The 17126-nt window shown below is 50.9% G+C and overlaps 8 protein-coding genes across 8 annotated transcripts; 2 read left to right on the forward strand and 6 right to left on the reverse strand.

The window, feature by feature from the left end:
• Positions 1-291: 291 nt before the first annotated feature.
• On the reverse strand, positions 292-4870 carry BDV17DRAFT_277848 (ABC transporter ATP-binding protein). Its single transcript, XM_073759469.1, has 5 exons — positions 4693-4870; positions 4458-4645; positions 3756-4412; positions 1514-3707; positions 292-1458 (listed from the first exon to the last, which is right to left on the reverse strand). The coding sequence occupies exons 1-5, from the start codon at positions 4822-4824 to the stop codon at positions 754-756; spliced, it is 3876 nt and encodes a 1291-aa protein (XP_073610004.1). The 5' UTR covers positions 4825-4870; the 3' UTR covers positions 292-753.
• BDV17DRAFT_277852 (uncharacterized protein) lies at positions 4871-5232 on the reverse strand. Its single transcript, XM_073759470.1, has one exon. The coding sequence runs from the start codon at positions 5209-5211 to the stop codon at positions 5044-5046; it is 168 nt and encodes a 55-aa protein (XP_073610005.1). The 5' UTR covers positions 5212-5232; the 3' UTR covers positions 4871-5043.
• A 300-nt stretch (positions 5233-5532) lies between these two features.
• On the reverse strand, positions 5533-6728 carry BDV17DRAFT_296595 (NmrA/HSCARG family protein; the record flags this gene model as incomplete). Its single annotated transcript, XM_073763320.1, has 5 exons — positions 5533-5610; positions 5669-6177; positions 6244-6295; positions 6353-6490; positions 6549-6728. The coding sequence occupies 5 exons, from the start codon at positions 6726-6728 to the stop codon at positions 5533-5535; spliced, it is 957 nt and encodes a 318-aa protein (XP_073610006.1).
• A 251-nt stretch (positions 6729-6979) lies between these two features.
• On the forward strand, positions 6980-8868 carry BDV17DRAFT_18153 (Zn(II)2Cys6 transcription factor domain-containing protein). The gene is made up of 2 exons (XM_073754941.1): positions 6980-7290; positions 7345-8868. The coding sequence occupies exons 1-2, from the start codon at positions 7231-7233 to the stop codon at positions 8791-8793; spliced, it is 1509 nt and encodes a 502-aa protein (XP_073610007.1). The 5' UTR covers positions 6980-7230; the 3' UTR covers positions 8794-8868.
• Positions 8845-9626, reverse strand: BDV17DRAFT_18129 (uncharacterized protein). The gene has a single exon (XM_073754940.1). The coding sequence runs from the start codon at positions 9420-9422 to the stop codon at positions 8943-8945; it is 480 nt and encodes a 159-aa protein (XP_073610008.1). The 5' UTR covers positions 9423-9626; the 3' UTR covers positions 8845-8942.
• A 205-nt stretch (positions 9627-9831) lies between these two features.
• On the reverse strand, positions 9832-11319 carry frdA (putative FAD dependent oxidoreductase; the record flags this gene model as incomplete). Its single annotated transcript, XM_073763321.1, has 1 exon — positions 9832-11319. One exon carries the CDS (start codon positions 11317-11319, stop codon positions 9832-9834), a length of 1488 nt encoding a protein of 495 aa, XP_073610009.1.
• A 2706-nt stretch (positions 11320-14025) lies between these two features.
• BDV17DRAFT_277864 (uncharacterized protein) lies at positions 14026-14827 on the forward strand. The gene is made up of 3 exons (XM_073759471.1): positions 14026-14096; positions 14152-14232; positions 14282-14827. The coding sequence occupies exons 1-3, from the start codon at positions 14064-14066 to the stop codon at positions 14564-14566; spliced, it is 399 nt and encodes a 132-aa protein (XP_073610010.1). The 5' UTR covers positions 14026-14063; the 3' UTR covers positions 14567-14827.
• Positions 14828-15738: 911 nt separating this feature from the next.
• BDV17DRAFT_277865 (NADP-dependent oxidoreductase) lies at positions 15739-16937 on the reverse strand. Its single transcript, XM_073759472.1, has one exon. It carries the CDS (start codon positions 16913-16915, stop codon positions 15857-15859), a length of 1059 nt encoding a protein of 352 aa, XP_073610011.1. The 5' UTR covers positions 16916-16937; the 3' UTR covers positions 15739-15856.
• Positions 16938-17126: the final 189 nt, after the last annotated feature.

Below are 17126 nucleotides of genomic sequence, written 5' to 3' on the forward strand. Positions count from 1 at the left end.
TTAGATTTAAGAGTGTTATTAGCTGAAAAGTTTTAAAGAGTGGTGAAAAGGCGCGGTTCGCCCGTAAGCGCGGTTCGCCCGTGGATTACGTTAGCCGTCACGGCTTCGAGCTAGCTCTCATCAACAATTACTTCATGAATTGACTACTTCGTCGAACCACGCTTCTTACATCGATACTCGGCGTCTTCATAAAAGCAACTTCAAGGGAGGCCGGACAGTATCAAGAAGCGGTAGTTTCCAGGGATGTTTTGATAGCAAAGATTTTATAGCTTTAATCAATTTATAGTTTGGGCTCTCGATATAAAGATTTAAGCTCTCAAGAAGCTGGTCAACCATCCCGGAACAGGATCGCACTAGTTAAGTCAACTATACCGGTATAGTTTATAGACGTCCTATCAGATTATATTATTAATAACAAACATAGCGCCCCCTATCTTTCAACCTTTCGAGCACACGAGCCGTAAAGCTTGTAGCAGCTCCTAACGTTGCTCCAGCCTGTCACATCTCCTATCGTTGGGGCACCAGAAACGACACTCGACGGTCCAACCGCAACAGGAATGCTGGCCGCCTGTACTGGAAGTGCCGTCCTTGCAATAAGTTCTTATGCTTTATTAATAACCGAGGCAATAATCCCTTAAATACACCATGTCACTGCGGCGCCTCCAGCAAGAGACAGGTAGCTGGGCGGCATAAAAGGGTCTCACGTGGCCTGCCAACCCACTACCGAACTGAACCCTAAAGAAAAGACCGGGCCTAATCCAAAGCCTGAGCCTCACACATCCGTCTATAAAGTCCCCCCTTCAAAAACAACTCCTGATGACTCCCCGCCTCCCTAATTCGCCCATTAAAGAAGACACAAATAAGATCCGCATCCTTAACCGTACTCAACCGATGCGCAACCGCAACCGTAATCCGGTCGCCGGCCTTCGCAGCCTCTTCTAGCGCCCGCTGCACGATCTTCTCGCTCTCGGTGTCAAGTGCGCTCGTCGCCTCGTCAAGGAGCAAGATCTTGGGATCCCGAATAAGCGATCGCGCAATCGCGATACGCTGCCGCTGCCCGCCAGATAATTGGGTCCCGCCTGAACCGGCGGGTGTATGGATTCCCGATGGGAGAGACGAGACAAAGTCCCAGGCATTTGCGGCGCGGAGGGCGGATTCTATTGCGGCGTCGGAGACATTATCCTTTTTCGAGTCCGATTCTGAGTAGAATGGTTGCGTGTTTGGGTCGAAGATTCCCAGTGCTATGTTCTCGCGGATGGTGCCCTGGAAGAGGGTCGGTTCTTGTTGGACGAGCGCGACGATGTTGCGGTATGAGATGGGGTTGACGTCGAAGAGGGAAGAGGAGTCGATGCTTATGACACCGGTTGTGGGGTCGTAGAAGCGCTCGAGCATGGCTATCATGGTGGATTTTCCGCAGCCTGAGGCGCCGACTAGGGCGATGAATTGGCCTTTGTTTATCTATATTTATTGTTAGTTGGAGGTTTTGGTATTCAGAGTTGGGCTAGTTGGGTACCTTTAAGTCGACGCCTTTGAGAACCGCGGCGTCTGGTCGTAATGGGTAGGAGAATTTGACGTTGTCAAGGGCAAGGGGTGAGCCAGCGCCAGGCCCCTTATCATGATTGTCGGGAGTCTCCCTGACAGTAGGTTGAAGTTCATGCAGCCAGAAGATGTAGTTTGTCGCGTTGATTCCTTTCGTAACGCTCGTCGAAAACTGGAAGAGTTGCGATGATGCCTGACCAGCAAAGAAAACTCCTAGGAATGCAACAAAAAAGTCGAACATCTCGATGTCCCCAAACGATAGTAATCGGCATCCCCACCAGAAACCCAATGCCTGGAACCAGTACTCTATACACTGTGTGAGGCCGAAACAGACCATTGTGCTGGCCATCGGTTTTATGGAGCCCGCGACTGCTGTGTCGAGTTCTTCTGTGTATCGTCTGAGGACTGTGTCTTCTATCGCAAGCGAGGAAACCGTTCGGATGGCGTTGACGGCTTCCGAAGCGATCGATGAACTCGCTGAGTACCTTTTCGAGGTATTGCGATCGAGCCGAGCATCGAGTTTGATCTTGGCCAGTCCAGCACCGACGAGAGGAGGAAGACCACCGAATACAACGACTAAGCCTAGTTTCCAGGAGTATACAATGGCGAGGATTCCGCAGCTAAGCAGGTTCAGCACTGCGACAATGATGAGCGCAATGTTGAACCCCATCAGCTCTAGAATAGCCTGCGGGTACGAGTCGATTTGGCTGACCAGTGCGCCCGTGGTATTTTCAGTGCGATCAAAGAATTGGATATCCTGGCGCAGCATGTCGTGGAGGACGAGTCTCCGGAAATAATGGCTGAGGTGCTGTGCGATTACATTCGTTGAGTAGCCGATTGCAAAGTATGAGACAAGACAGCCGGCAGCGAGGACAATGAACATGGAGGCGTAGAAGTCTCCCCGATCCGACATGGCATCGCCGGTAAGTTGAAAGACCTCTACAACGTGAGACATTAAGATAGCTTGTCCAGGGTAGGCCGCGCATCCTCCGAGACATCCTAAGAAGGCGAAGAGGTACGCCCACGACAGGTCCGGACATTCCCTGACCAAGCGTGCGATCGAAGCCAAAACACCCATCTGCTTGTGGTTGTCATAATTGTCCCGCTCCTTGATCGCCTCTATTCTCCCACGAACAGAGGTGGCATAGCGGGTAAGACCTTCAGTTTCTGTCGGTTCCAGGGGTGCGTCGTCCTCGGTGCTATCGTCTTCCTCCTTCGTCGTCGCCTCTTTGGCTGCAGCGACTGCCAGATTTTGGATTTTCACGAGCCGTGCGTAAGCCCCGTCATCAGCGATGAGCGATTCATGTGTACCTTGCTCCACGATAGAGCCTTTGTTCATGACGATGATGTTATCTGCTTTGCGGATTGTGGCAAGTTTGTGGGCGATCACGATAGTCGTACGGCCTTCCGCAGCCTTATCTAAGGCTTTCTGCACGATAGCTTCAGCATGGGGATCCAGGGCGCTGGTCGCTTCATCGAGCAGAAGTACTTTGGGCTGGGAGACAACACTGCGAGCGATCGCGACGCGCTGTTTCTGTCCACCTGACAGTAGACCACCGCGCTCACCGATTAGTGTATCATATCCGTTGGTTAGTTCAGAAATGAAATCATGTGCATATGCCATCTGCGCCGCCTCTTGTACTCTTTTCATCTGTTCCTCTCTTGGCGCATGCTCCCATGGTGTCCCTACCAAGCCGTACTTGATGTTGTCAAAAACAGACCCCTGGAAGAGCACTGGTTCTTGTTGGACAAGTCGCACATTCTTCCGCAGCCAGCCCAGGTTCAGCTGGTCAATCGGGTTGCCATCGAGTTTAATCTTACCAGAGGCGGGATTATACCATCGTTCAATAAGGCCGACTATGGTGCTCTTTCCCGATCCAGATTGACCGACCAGCGCTGTGACTTTCCCTGCTGGCACTTTCAGACTGAAGTTGTCAAGGACGGTAATCCCAGGTCGAGTCGGATACGAGAAGCTGACGTTCTCGAGCTCGACTTCTCCGACGACAGAATCAGGTTCCAGCCCGCTTTTGCTGTATGGGTTGATCGTCGACTCTCTGTCAATCAGTTTGAACAGTTGCGCGGCAGCTGAAGCGGCCCTGCTGAAGTCGATTGAATATGGCGCCAACATCGTAAGGCTAATCGCTGCGATGACGACTGACAGTAGAACACTGTTTCATAATTAGCAGCCGATTTCCAGACTCAATGACATGACGTACGTGAAAATGTCGCCGGCCGTGTCAATCTCCCCTCTCACCAACATGTGGATACCCTGCCAGAAAGCCAATCCAAAGCCAAGATAGATGATGGTATACTCCGCCGAGAACATTAGCCCAAAGAGCGGAGATATCTTCTTGCCAACGTTATGCGACTCTGTCAGATACTCGTCGAACTTCTTCACCAGGGTCGCTCGCATCTGAAACGCATGAACGGCCTTGACGCCGGCTAGCACCCCTTCTGCGAAAGAGTTGGCTTGAGCGTTTATACTCAGGATCTTTGTCTCATAGCCGGCCTCGATGCCCGCAACGACTCCCATGACGATGATGGTGGCCGGAGCGATGCACAGGCAGATGAGGGTGAGTTTCCACTGGACGACAAAGGCGACGATGAAAGCCGTCACAAATGCCGCTAGACCTTGGAACATCAGACCGATTTTCTCGGCGACACCAGCTTGAATAAGCTTTCCGTTTGATGTTGCTTGCGCTGCGATGGACCCTCCGGTTCCAAAGTCATAGTAGGCAACTTCTTGACTGAGGGCTGCTTTCAGGTAGCTGTGGCGGATGTTGCGAATGATGCGATACGCCGCGTACGTCAGAAGAGTGTTGTATGTATACGAAAGGACGAGCCGAGCGATACCCAGGTAGACGAAGTATAGCCTGTCAGGTCAGCATACACTGATGAACTGGTGATGAAGAGCATACGCCATCTCCGCCACATCATCGCGGAATTGCGCCGGCGTCGACCTCTGAGTGACAAAGTCTGTGATGATGGTGATAAAGCGACCAAAGATGAGATTTTGCAGTGCGATACCGGCGCCTGAGGCACATGCTGCCAGGACGGCGATCGCTTGGAGTGTCAACTCCAGTCGGCCGGCATAACTGAAGATTCGCTGTGCCAAGGTCAGCATATTTCCGGCGCACATGGGTGATGTCTCACCTTGTAGGCACCAAAGCTCGCCTCTCCTTCCTCGTTTGCTGGTGTTGGCTTCTCCTCGTCAGACGGCGAACTCGCGATCGAGTCATCCTGCTTCTCCGCAGCCTTCTCGGTCTCGAGCACCTTGAGAGCCATGCTGTCGCTCACGGCAGTAGCTGTGCCGTGCAGCAGTGGGTAAGTCTGTCAACAAAAATCCAGGCTGCCAAAATTCAGGGTTCATCCTGAATTTAAGGAGATTGGCAGCCTTCCTGAATGAGCAATACGAGTTACGCGCATTCGTATAAGAATGACTTGGCTCGGAGCAGCCCATCACCGTCCAGCATTGACGAAAATTACCTTGGCGCGGCGTCACGATTAGTCCGCGGGCGCCGGTCGGGTGATACTGGAGTCGCCAGACCCAAGCATTGATTCATTCATCGGGCTGGGTGCTGAAATTGCTGGCCGTGGCAAGGGGACAGGGCACAGGAGGAGCTCGGGGCCCGCGGGGACCACGGATGACATAAAAGTTCTTGGCTGACTCATTCATAACTATGTAGGTACAAGCCATTTATGAGCGTCAGCCTAGGTGTAAATTACTCGACATCAACCACTAATCATATGAAAGAATGAAGGTCTAATTTCTCAATCTAGCTGCAAACGGTGGTTTAGATACACAGATAATAATCAGCAATCTAGCCGGAAACAGCAACTAGAAGAGATATAACTTTTGAAACGTGGAAATAGCAGGAAAATTCTGCATAAACCTCGGTGATCGGATGTCGTCTTTCCGATATCCTAAATAGGCAGGTCGTACGGTCGACACCATTCAACCACGCACAACCCTGGCTACTGCCTACAGCCCCTTTATGCCTTCTTCAAGGCAGCAAACGCAGCGTTCATGCTCAACGATTCCTCCAGTGTCATCAACGGCTCCTTCAACAACTATCACTATACATTAGCCTATTTCACCGCCAGCAGGAGAAAGAGACTGGTCACGAACCTGATGCTCTTCTTCAAACCCTTTCCCACCCCAGAATCCATACTCTGCAGCGAACTGTATCACCTGCGCGACGTCTTCCTGGAAGAACTCCGGAAGGCCTTGAGCCGCCAACCCAGTCTTGAACGTCTTCTTATCCAGAGCTTGAAAGCTGACATCCACTCCGTTCTTCTTTACAATCTCCAGAAACTCCCGCGTCGTATAGTATCGCTCAGCAAGGTTCAGCTGGCGGCCTAATGTGGCGTCGCGGTTAACCAGAATGCCCTTGACAAACTTGCCGACGTCCGCGGGCGCATCGATGAGTGGGAACTCCGTGTTGAGTGTGACGGGCTCGGGGAAGAACAGCCCGTAGGTTGGAGGGTCACTGGAAATAGGTGCCAATGCCTCGATCATAAATTTGGTGTATGTTCCGACGTTGACGATCGTATGCGGTATACCCAAGGTACGAATGTGCTCGTCGACTTTGGCTTTGCTGTCGAAGTGCACGACGGCTGGGTATTTGCCGCTGGTAACTGTAAAAGTCCATTGTCAGTAGTCAATCAAATAAAGGTAAGGCCATGGCGATGGAAATAACATACCCTTCGAGACATACGGAAGGCTGCTCCAAATAAGGTGCTTGACCCCAGTTTCCTATACATGGACCCATCAGCCCCGTCCCATTCCCAACCCCCGAAGCAAAAAGCATACCTTGCACGCATCCGCAACATTAACCCCCTGCTGCGTCTCTCTAACATGGTCAAGACCCTCCCCAAAATTCGTGACCGCAAAGACAGCATCCGCTCCCTTTAAAGCAACACGAAGCGAGTCCCGATCATCCAAATCCGCCTGCAGCAGTATCAGTAAACTATGCACCTCATAATCCACATGATACAATTGAAGCCACCTTGATAAGCTCCGCTCCGAGCTCAATGAGAGCAACAGCTGCGGGCTTTGATGGATCACGAGTCACGGCTTTAACGTGGAATTGCTTCGAGACTGTTGGGTCCGTAAGGATGGCTTTTGCGACGGAGCCGCCTTGGATGCCGGTTGCGCCGAAGACGACAACGGTTTGTTTGGTGGACATTGTGGGCTGAGTAAATGGAAATCTAGCAAAATGAGAAAGTCTTGTGTAATCTTATAAATTGACGATTCTTAACCGTCTTCTTTGCTGTCAACCGGGCGCGAGGGCCAGAATATATATAGCCGACGGAGTCAGTATACCAGGTGCAACAAGCTAAAAACCACGAGCTTTGCCGGCAATCTTTGATTTCTAATCCTGTAGATTAGCAATCCAGATCAAATCTATCATGCGATATAGAGAAACCGAGAGAAGCATGGCACTTTTGCATCTCCCCGTGGGACTAGGGAGTGGAAGTAGAGATTGAGGATGCTGATTGGCTGGCTCGCGATAACCACCAAAGCGGACTAGCGTGCCTTCATCGCGCCTTTCCCAAATGGGAATCCCGTGATCTCGTCATTTCAGCTTCGACTCCAACTTTGTCAGTCCTTCACTCCTCATCGTTCGTCATGTTCTTTCTGACATCTCCCTCTCTGGCTAGACCTTTCCTTAAGCGTGCCTTGCTGAAATGGTTCGTCATGGAAGGCTTTCGAAGGGATGTCAGACTTGTCGGAAGCGGAAGATCAAGGTAGGTACGCCTCCCTAGTATAGTTGGACAGGACCATGCTGACCCTGGAAATAGTGCGACCAACTACTTCCCAGCTGCGGACAGTGTCGGAAAGCCGGCTGGATGTGCCCCCAGTATGAGGATTTAGCGGAACGGGCTTTCCAATATCTAGATATCGATAGCTTTAGGACAAAACCCAAGGAGCGCAAACATGCCGCGACCAGATTGCAGCCGCCGAAGCCATCCTTGGAAGTCACGTCCAGATACAGCCAGGGCCCTCTATCGAGCGAAAAGATACCCATCGCCATTACCCAGTCCCTCAATGACCGTGCCATCGAGTATTTCCTGATTACAAATACTTTTCGTGACGACAATGGGCTTCGAGGTTTCTATGAGTACCTGCCATCGGTCCATCATACAGGGTCTAGCGACATTGTGTCTTCGAGTCTTACTGCTACTGCGCTGGCAGCGTATGGCAACCGATTTCGCCATCCTGATGTGTTGGACCGGGCGAGGCGTTACTACGGGAAAAGCCTCCGACTTGTTAACCGTGCTTTGCAGGTCCCAGTTGACGCTGCCACAGATTGCACGATGATCTCAATCCTACTTCTCAACACATTCGAAGGACTTACCGCTGAAAGCACAGCATCAATGGCTTACAGCGAAGGCCATATGAAAGGTGAGATGTTGGTGATGAGCCTACGTGGCCACAGTTTGATGGAAACTCGCCAAGGACTGCAAATCTTTGAGCACATGTCGCGATGCCTTATCACCTATTGCCTGATCCGACCAGCCCAAGTTCCCCCAGATGTGATTGGGTTGCGCAACCACGCCGCCAAGTACCTTGACACGAGTGATCCCGCTTGGGTTCTGGAAGAGATAATGATAAAGCTCGCAAACTTCCACGTAAGCGTCCACGGCGGGGTGATATCCGCTCATGAGACCATTATTGACCTTGCTGTCAAACTGGATGAGCAACTGTGCTTCCTGGCAGCAGAGATGCCCTCAGGATGGAGCTTCGAGGAAATCATATCTCCGGGAACGGGACAAGGGCACTTTTCACCACGTCTCCACATATATCCCAGTCTTTGGACTGCGTACATATGGAACTATATCCGTACTTGCCGTTTGCGCCTGAAAAGGGAGATATGCACTCAGATCGCTGACCTACGTGCCACATCATCGACGGCATCAGTCAGATACCAGAACCTGTGGCTCCACACACGCCGCACAATACACGACCTTGTCATGGATATATGTGCCAGTGTAGGTCAATACAGAGCCCAGCTTATGGGAGAGGCAAATAAGAGCTCTGTCAAGTTTAATGCTTCCGATGCCGTCCCTACAATTGCCGGAGTCTACTTCCTTCTCTGGCCACTTTTGACAGCCGGCGAAATGACTGAAAGCAAGGTTGAGCGTGACTGGATCACCGCCCAATGCCATCTCTTAGGGAGACTTACGGGGATTCAGCGCATAACGACCGTCGCAGAGACGCTGGCCAGCGGCGGTGAAGCGCTCCTATAGCACATACCCAGGCACATCAGGAGTATTTTGCGAGTAGATGCTCGAGCAGACCTCACCATGAAGCCGCTGCTTCGTCGTTGTCCGTGGAACCAGTGATATCAGGAATAAAACCTGCATCGGTAGAGTAGAACCCAAGAAAGGGAGAGTTGTCAAAGGTCATGACACCTTCGACATACCAACACGAGAAAATCAGTACTTCCACTCTCCCTCAGTCTTTTCCGACACCCGTTGTAGCCCATGGGGTACCGAAGGCTGTCTGAATTTTCCATTGGCTTTGCTGTCTGTCTGAATACAGCGAGGGCTGCGTCTCCACCCATGAGATACACCAGGCATTTAGCGAGCTTGTAGACGTCACCAGGCTGACCGTTCAAGATCCGCGTCACGAAAAAAAAACCACGTTTTCTTTCAATTTGCCCAATTGCCTTCCTGGCGCACTCAGCGTGGCCCCAGTCGGCCGCCCGAACCAAAGGGATATCGCCATTCCGCGTAGGCTGAAGAGGATCCGCTCCAGCATAGATAAGCAGCTGCGCTACATTGCTGTGATTATTCTGTACGGCAAGGTGGAATGTGGACACGCCATAGTGGAGCTTCCGAGCATCCGCGTCCGCGCCCAACAATGTGCGAACCATTCTAACCTTCCATGCTCGGCGGCCCAGGGCAGAGGCGACGATCGCTGGCCGCGGTCAATAAAGGTGAACTTTGTGGCAAGGCGATAGAATTGCGATTCAAGGAGGCTGGCTAGGTAGCGTGACGAGCGGAGGAGGCAGTTGAGGTCTGTTATGTCTAGAAACTCGGCGATCGTGAGGATGATCTCGGCCGGGAGTCGGACGAAGGACCTTGTAAAATCGTCAAACATGCTGTTCTCTGAGAAGAGGAAAACAGTGTTTCCTCTGACACAGAAAGTAGTGGAGAGGTCAGCGAGGGGCATTTGGGGAAGGGAGGGGCTCAAGCGGGATGCGGGAGCTAAGAATAGCAACAGTGCTGCGCCGGGGTCATTGGTTACTTTACAGTCCTATACAGAACACCGATATACAACTGCTACGCTTTGCCAGCGAGGTAGTGCTGCTGATAGAAAGCAGCGGCCTGGTTTCCGGCAATCCTGCCAAACACCACACACTCCAGCAGCGAAGACCCTCCGAGCCGGTTTTGGCCATGCAAGCCCCCGGTCACCTCGCCTGCAGCCCACAGACCCGGAATGGCCTCCCCTTCGCTGTCGAGCACCTGGCTCTCGTCGTTGAACAGCACTCCGCCCATTGTAAAATGCAGAACCGGGGTCACCTTTCCGACATATGCCACTGAGTCAGGCTGGACACTGCTCAAGGTCCAATTACCAAAGGCAGTGCGTCCGTATGGATCCTCTTTCTTGCCTGCCACAATGTCTGCGTATTCCTGGACAGCGTTGATGGTAGACTGCCCGAGGTCGCCCATGGTTGTCTTGCGTATTAGGCCCTTCCAGAGGTAGAACTGCATGTGCGAATCAAGAGCAGAGGCAGCGCCTTCGTCAAGCAGAAGCGTCACGTCCCATTGCCGCAAATCGGTCCCCATCTGGGTTGCAGTCTTCGTGACAATATCCGTGACATGCTCCCTGGTCTCGAGCTCATTGACGAATCTCTTCCCATTGTCTAAGAGCAGAATGCCTCCTTCGCCCCGCAGGGCTTCTGCGGCAAGAAACTTGACCGTCGCCGACGCATCCTTCGTATCCAGGAACCCGGTCGGATGGACCTGGATGTGATCCATATCAACAAGCTTCGCGCCAATATCAACTAGCAGTGGCTGCGAGCCTTCCCTCGCCTCATTCGTCGACGGGAAACCAGCAAGATCCGGTCTATACTTCGAGACCATCCCGCGCACGTCACCGGCGAATCCTCCGCTCGCGAATACAACGGGCCCTTGAAGCGTCTGTGTCTTCTCATCCCCACCGTCACCACCTTCAACATTGGTCACATACTCAACACCCGTAACCTCCCTCGCCTCCTTCAAGACTCTCGTAACGCGCGAACTAGTCCGTACCTCAACAAACGGACTGCCCTTCAAACCCTCCAACAAAGCCCCAACAATCGCCGCCCCAGGCGGCTTCCCCCCATCACCTCGATGCGTCCTCGCCCTAGAATGCCCGCCCAATTGCGCGACTTTACTCAGATCCACACCAATCTCATCAGACAGCCACTCAACAGCCCCCTTCGACTTTCCCGTAACAGTCTTAATTAACTTCTCCCTCATTTCTTCCTCACCCGCCTCGGACTGCTTGAATGGGTGTCCCGCAGACCGAACCGTATCCTCGTAAAACTCCTTCTCCGAATCAGGGGCGGATTGGGACTGGAACCGCGTCGGCGCACCGTTTATTCCCGACGAGGCTTTTATGCTGTTTCCACCGGGCTTCGCAGCGCGGTCGAGGAGTGTCACGGGCACATTTTGTTTCGAGAGTTGGGTTGCGGCGGCTAGGCCGGCGAGGCCGGTACCGACGATTATTACGCGGGGTTGCCCTGGGATCAGGGGTGCGGGTGTAGGGTTGGGACATGCAGACATTTTTCGTATACTTTGTCGTATGAGGAACATTTAATTCAAAAATCGAAGTTCCTAACGGGGGGCCGTCGTTTGTTGATATAGCTATGTAATGTGCGGGTATGGTCTGATGCTGCCCGGGGCGAATCAGCCCACGCGTCAACTTCCCGGGGCTCGGACACAACATATGCCTTGGAGGTGGTATGGTTGTTGCAAGAGCGCCCGGAGACCGGCTTATTATCTTTTGACATATGCTTCCAATTGCATAGTATGGTTCAGAGTATGAATTGCTTAGTGCTTAGCCAAGAGTGCTCTCTTCCCGGCACATACTAAGCCGGCCTCGGTCTATGCAGACGCCCACCACCTCCAGACAGCACGAGTTCCCAATACAGAACCAGATCAATTCATTCGGCGGAAAGTGCGGTAGACAGAGCTCAAGATATGGAAGGTGCGACCGTCGAAGTTCTTTCCTTGATGGCGTTCAGCCGCAGCAACACTTCCTGGCTGGGAGACTGTGAAGAAAAGCTGGAGCTCGAAATACAGTGTAGGATATCCAACTGTTTGAACCATTATTGTACGTTCATAAGTCTCTAGTAAGTATATAGTTACCATACATCCTTTACGCTAAACGTAGTTGATTTCCAGCACCTGTAACATGGATCATAAAAAGATAGTACGGAGACGTGCATCAAAATCTTATTGGGCATGCCTTTACTTTGTAGGTTTAGAGGACCATGGTAACTATGTAGTTATCTCATCATAGATCTAGGGTGACAATTTTAGGACAAAATCTGCGCTAAACCACCATGCAATCGTCCTCTCCCGATAGCCTAGTACAGTCCCGAGATCTATAAGAGTAGCCAGATTTTCATGAGCGCTATTCTATAGCTAAATACTAAACGAGCGCTAATCATAGCTGAGGCGAAATGGAGGCTCACGGCAGGATTGACTGGAAGACATTCGATGAAATACTTGGCCAATTTCAATCCTGGACAGGACAATATAACAATATATGTCCCTTAACGCCACGTCAGTATGCATGGAATGTTTTATTGCACGAAGTAAAACTTTGACCCCTCCCAATCAAACGCCCTCAAACCATGTATGCTCCAACGCTTGACGCGCCATAATCCACTTCCTCCGATAAAAACGTGTCATGGCACATACAAGTCTTTTAAAGCCATCATCAACACCATTCCGGAACGCGAACGGCTCACGCGGGGTCTCCTGGTTGAATCCATCCCGAATCACTTCAAAAACGCGAACCCATGGATTGTCACCAAGATGCCTCAAGAACCCACTGAGCCCGTCTTCATCTGCGAAGTAAGAGACCTGGCGCTCGATTACGACAGCGGGGGGATTGACACCCTCTTCCAACTCATCTTCTCGAACTGCGATGATAGACTTTACGCGGTGGAGAGACTTCCTCCTGCAAAACATGTTCAACGGTGTGTAAGGACGACCAGACAGGCCCGTATGCTGTGTACAAAAGCAGAGGGTTGTTTGACATTGTGCTGGTTGTGCGATGGAAAAGAGGCTTTGATTCTCAGATTGATGTGCGCTGGAGAGGGCTTAGAGATTGCTTCTATTTCCAGGGCTATCCGGATGCAGGCTGGCCTCTCATTGGTTGGTGGACCTTCCATTTAAGCGCCGGCGATGATCTCTGAGACGTTTATAGATAAGGTTCATGATGGGGCCCACCAGGGGAATACCCGTTCAACCAACCTACTACTAGATCAGGCCGTGAACAGTTCGAAGTTCGCGCGCGGCAAACAATAAAAACCAAATTTCATGAGGCGGAACTCCTTTTCTTTTCTTTTCTTTTTTTTTTCTTTTTTTTTTTCTTTTTTTCTTTTTCTTTTTTCATCATGAAGTTTATTGGCCGCTAAACTTGCAAGCAGTGAGAATTAGCAACTCTTTACCAAAGCAACCTCTTAATCTACTTTCGCCCTGGGGCCACTGTCTTGCGCGGCCTGGGTGATCGCAGTTATTCAGTTGACGAGGAACAAGGTTGCATGTACTTTTCGACATGTTGCCCAAAGGATACCAGCAGCCGGCCACTGTGGCTAGCGAGTCGTGGCCCGAGCCTCATTATTTTCTGCGATTCTCTGAACCATTATCATGCTTCCTTCGTCTCCTCCCCCTTAAGACCATCGCAAATAACGCGAGATTCTTTCCCCCTTTTTCCTAGTTATTTTACTTCTTATGACACATGTGTTTGGAGTAGTCCTCAATTTACCGAATTACAAGCGACAATCGCAGGCAGCTATGTGTAAGGTTAACATAATACACACTCTCACCTTTGTCCCTTTAGCTACGGTTGGAGCAAGAAATCTTCTTCGCTGGTCAGCCATATTCGCCGTAAGTCAAGCGAAAGAAGTCGGTGGGTTGAAAATTGTACACTATTCTCGAGTCAGTGAATGATGGTTGTTGTTGGGGGTAACTTTTCTTCAGATTATCTGACGGGGTCTTGACGATACCCATATAAATATGTGTGGCTGAACCTGTGTAACGGTCTGTACTACTGGCTGGAACTAATATCCAGTACGCTTTCAACCGGCCCGGAATGGTGTAATGGTTGATACCGGAAGTGTTCTCCGGACCGTTCCTTGTCTGATGCACGACCGAGGGCTCGTCTGGGTCTTATGACATCATAATTAGGCAACTTTTTATATTCCTTGGGCCGCTACTCAACTATTAGAATATAGCGTAGTTCCCATCGCATAGTTGGAAAAATCCTAGGCTGAAACCACGACTAATCTCTCAGAATGCAATCGAGCGATAAAGGACCATATCCTGAAGTAAGGCGTTCTCATTTACCACATAGGAGGAAAGGTGCTGACACTATAACCTCAGTCATTGTCCAAGGGTGAGAAACATCACTTCAACAAGTACGGAAAGCTGCCACGTGGGGGCTTACTCGGTGAAAAATCCAAGGTATGCAGAATATGGTCTATTACAACGCGTGCTAATCAAAAACTGGAAGGAACGAACATACTTTGACTCCGGCGATTTCGCCCTTTCTGCCGCTGATCGCGTGACCGACAACGGTGCTATCTACACAGGAATAGAGCATCCCCACCGTGAAAGCATCTCGCATCCTTATGCCCCTATCCCAGCCGCTAGTAACGTTGATAAGGATGCAAACGAAGATTTGCAAAGGAAGCATGCAAGCCCCGGAACAAGCCCTCTCATTCAGCAAGCAAACTTTCAATATGGAGAACCTACAAAGGAAGAGGGACAAGATAAACCTATCTCTCATGAAGGTTGAAATCGAGCTATAGCCTTGGGGCCGAAGAAATTCAGCAGGACAGAAGGAGCAATCATATGGCAGTGCCTCTATCGTGAGAGGTGAAAGCTGGTTATGGAATATACTGGATTCATGATTCAAGTCCTTAAAACGGGGGACTTATACTTTTTGTGTGATATAGTCAGTTCCGCTCAGATAGCTTGATCTATCTTGGCGTTATGACTCTGATTACCCGAAAGACATAGTCACCACAGCAATCGTATCTCTCAAAATAGCCTGAAACTGACAGTAAAGATATCTGGTAAATTCTTGTAAGAACACATATCTAGGGTCATGCGAGCAACGAAACCAAAAGGCTAACATTACCCCGTGAGATGCCATCTCGCGGCCCTAGAGTCCACTAGAACTCTACAGCATCATTGACTCCGCAGAGTATTAATGCCTCCCGAATATTCTGTGTTATTAGTGTTTGAATTGTTTCCGAAATCGTCATTTGTGAATTGGGGAAAAGAGAATGAGCGTTATATCATGCCCATCTAACTAGGTCTTGGCAGTCATCTTCGCTGCCTAGTGTTACTACCAGGTCGAGGTGGGAGTCTGTTCTGTGCCGCTCCCCCTACGCGGCCAGCCGCCCCTGACCGGTGTTTGGTATCACAAGTCAGAAATATGTTACTGGTAGGCGCTTCTAGCCTGTTGGTGGCCATACATTGACCCAGGCGTAGGCCTCGCACTATCCAAAGCCAATGAGATAAATCACATGGCACGAACTGGCTGTCAAATATACTGGCAGAGGGTGAGCATTTGCCGGCAAGTGGACCGCAAGACGGCAAATAAAGGTTGGGACGCATGGGTTCTGCTTATGAAGGTGACATCCTGACAGGGCCAAGGACGGTAGTCCGAGCGGTTCTAGTATCTGCCACACACTCATCAAATCCGGAAATCATAAGCCAGGTTAGAATAAGAATCTCTTCTCTTCCCGTCCTTTTGTACCGCCCCAGGATGGGAAATGTCCTTGACGAGAGCCCTATATAAACATGAGGTATGCTCGCCTTCTTTAAGATGCATGTTACAGCTATTTTATGGTTTCTAGAATATCTTATGGTGTTCATCAGGAGAATGGCTGGCGGCTACCAGATTCTACAATCATCCTCCTTGCGAAAAGAGAAAAGAGGTGTAATGACCCGAAAGAACGATATATTCCGATGCAGCAAAACCCTTATTAAGCGGTGAGATTGACAGTGAACTCAAACTTGCATTCGAGGATCAACCAGGCAGTCGCAACGTGAGTTGAACTGTCAATGGCTAAGGTCCCTAAGAGATAGACAAAATGATCTTCCCACGCCCGCTTAAACGCCCATTTGCGCGGCCATAAGCCTCTCTGATCTGATCCAGCGGATAAACATCAAGAACAAATACCCTGAGAAGGCCCAAATCCGCAATCCCCGCCAATGTATCCAGACCGTTTGATCCTCCCTGCACAATGAAGAACAACGCCTTTACACCCTCCTTATAAATCCCCCGTTCTTTATGATCCGCGATGAAATTGAAGCTGCTTGAGTCGACGGTGATCAGGGTTCCGTTGTCTTTTATGCAGCGCCATGAATCTTCGAGGGGCTTGCCGCCGACTGTGTCGATGATGATATCGTAGAGGTTACCTTGCTTAGGTTCGTCCAAGCTGCTATACTCAATTGTCTCATCTGCCCCGAGAGACAGTAGAAACTCAGCATTCCGGTCATTTGAGCTTGTCGCCCCCGTAACGTCTAACCCGGCCAGCCGAGCCAGTTGCACGATATATGTCCCCACCGCGCCCGCCGCACCGGTGATGAGAACATTCTTCCTTTCGGTCTGGTTTCGCGGAGTCGAGTGATCCCTCTTGGAATTCCGAAGAACCTCCTCATCACTGGGGACCGACACACTTGCATGCTCAAACAACGCTTCATACGCCGTCAACCCACTCAACGGCAACGCCGCTGCTTCACCCCAGGACAAATCCTTCGGCTTCCGCGCTATTTCACCCTCGCGCACAACCACGTACTCCGCCCACGCACCGGGCCGATCAGCAGGTAACATGCCGAAGACCTCATCGCCTGGCTTGAACCGCGAGTGCGAGTCCGTGGGGTAGACTTCGACGACGGTCCCCGAGAGGTCATTTCCTGGGATGGGAAGCGGGTGAGAGTCGTTGTAGAGCTCGGGCCAGGTGAGCGTGTCGCGGATTATCGTTGAGGAGGTGATTTTTATGAGGATTTCTCTGGGATTGATGGGTTTCGGGATTGGGATGGTCTCGAGGTGTAAGGCTGAAGTGGGGGCGGGGTTTGAAGGGGTGTAGGGGGGTTCGCCTGGAGGGGCGGGGTGGAGGCGGATTGCTTGCATTTTTGGTTCGGTTTTGTGGTTGGTCTATCAGGGGGTTTGATTGTAAGATATGTGGAAGGGAAGTAGGGGTCTATATATCACAGTTCGAGGCTAGGCTATATGGATGAGGCTGCCGATACCCGAAATAGGCTATCTACGATGACGTGCTCGTACAACCACACCACTAACCTTAACAACCTTAGCCACTACTGCACCCCATTTGATTCAGATC

Source organism: Aspergillus undulatus (assembly GCF_047715775.1).
Source record: "Aspergillus undulatus strain CBS 261.88 unplaced genomic scaffold BDV17scaffold_104, whole genome shotgun sequence".
NCBI lineage: Eukaryota > Fungi > Ascomycota > Eurotiomycetes > Eurotiales > Aspergillaceae > Aspergillus > Aspergillus undulatus.

Coding starts and splice junctions, on each gene's coding strand:
- BDV17DRAFT_277848 (XM_073759469.1), bottom strand. CDS start 4,824: ATGGCTCTCAAGGTGCTCGAGACCGAGAAGGCTGCGGAGAAGCAGGAT. Junction 4,646..4,692: donor CGAGCTTTGGTGCCTACAAG/GTGAGACATCAC, acceptor ACCTTGGCACAG/CGAATCTTCAGTTATGCCGG. Junction 4,413..4,457: donor GATGATGTGGCGGAGATGGC/GTATGCTCTTCA, acceptor CTGACCTGACAG/GCTATACTTCGTCTACCTGG.
- BDV17DRAFT_277852 (XM_073759470.1), bottom strand. CDS start 5,211: ATGAGTCAGCCAAGAACTTTTATGTCATCCGTGGTCCCCGCGGGCCCC.
- BDV17DRAFT_18153 (XM_073754941.1), top strand. CDS start 7,231: ATGGTTCGTCATGGAAGGCTTTCGAAGGGATGTCAGACTTGTCGGAAG. Junction 7,291..7,344: donor GTCGGAAGCGGAAGATCAAG/GTAGGTACGCCT, acceptor CCCTGGAAATAG/TGCGACCAACTACTTCCCAG.
- BDV17DRAFT_18129 (XM_073754940.1), bottom strand. CDS start 9,422: ATGGTTCGCACATTGTTGGGCGCGGACGCGGATGCTCGGAAGCTCCAC.
- BDV17DRAFT_277864 (XM_073759471.1), top strand. CDS start 14,064: ATGCAATCGAGCGATAAAGGACCATATCCTGAA. Junction 14,097..14,151: donor ATAAAGGACCATATCCTGAA/GTAAGGCGTTCT, acceptor CTATAACCTCAG/TCATTGTCCAAGGGTGAGAA. Junction 14,233..14,281: donor TACTCGGTGAAAAATCCAAG/GTATGCAGAATA, acceptor AAAAACTGGAAG/GAACGAACATACTTTGACTC.
- BDV17DRAFT_277865 (XM_073759472.1), bottom strand. CDS start 16,915: ATGCAAGCAATCCGCCTCCACCCCGCCCCTCCAGGCGAACCCCCCTAC.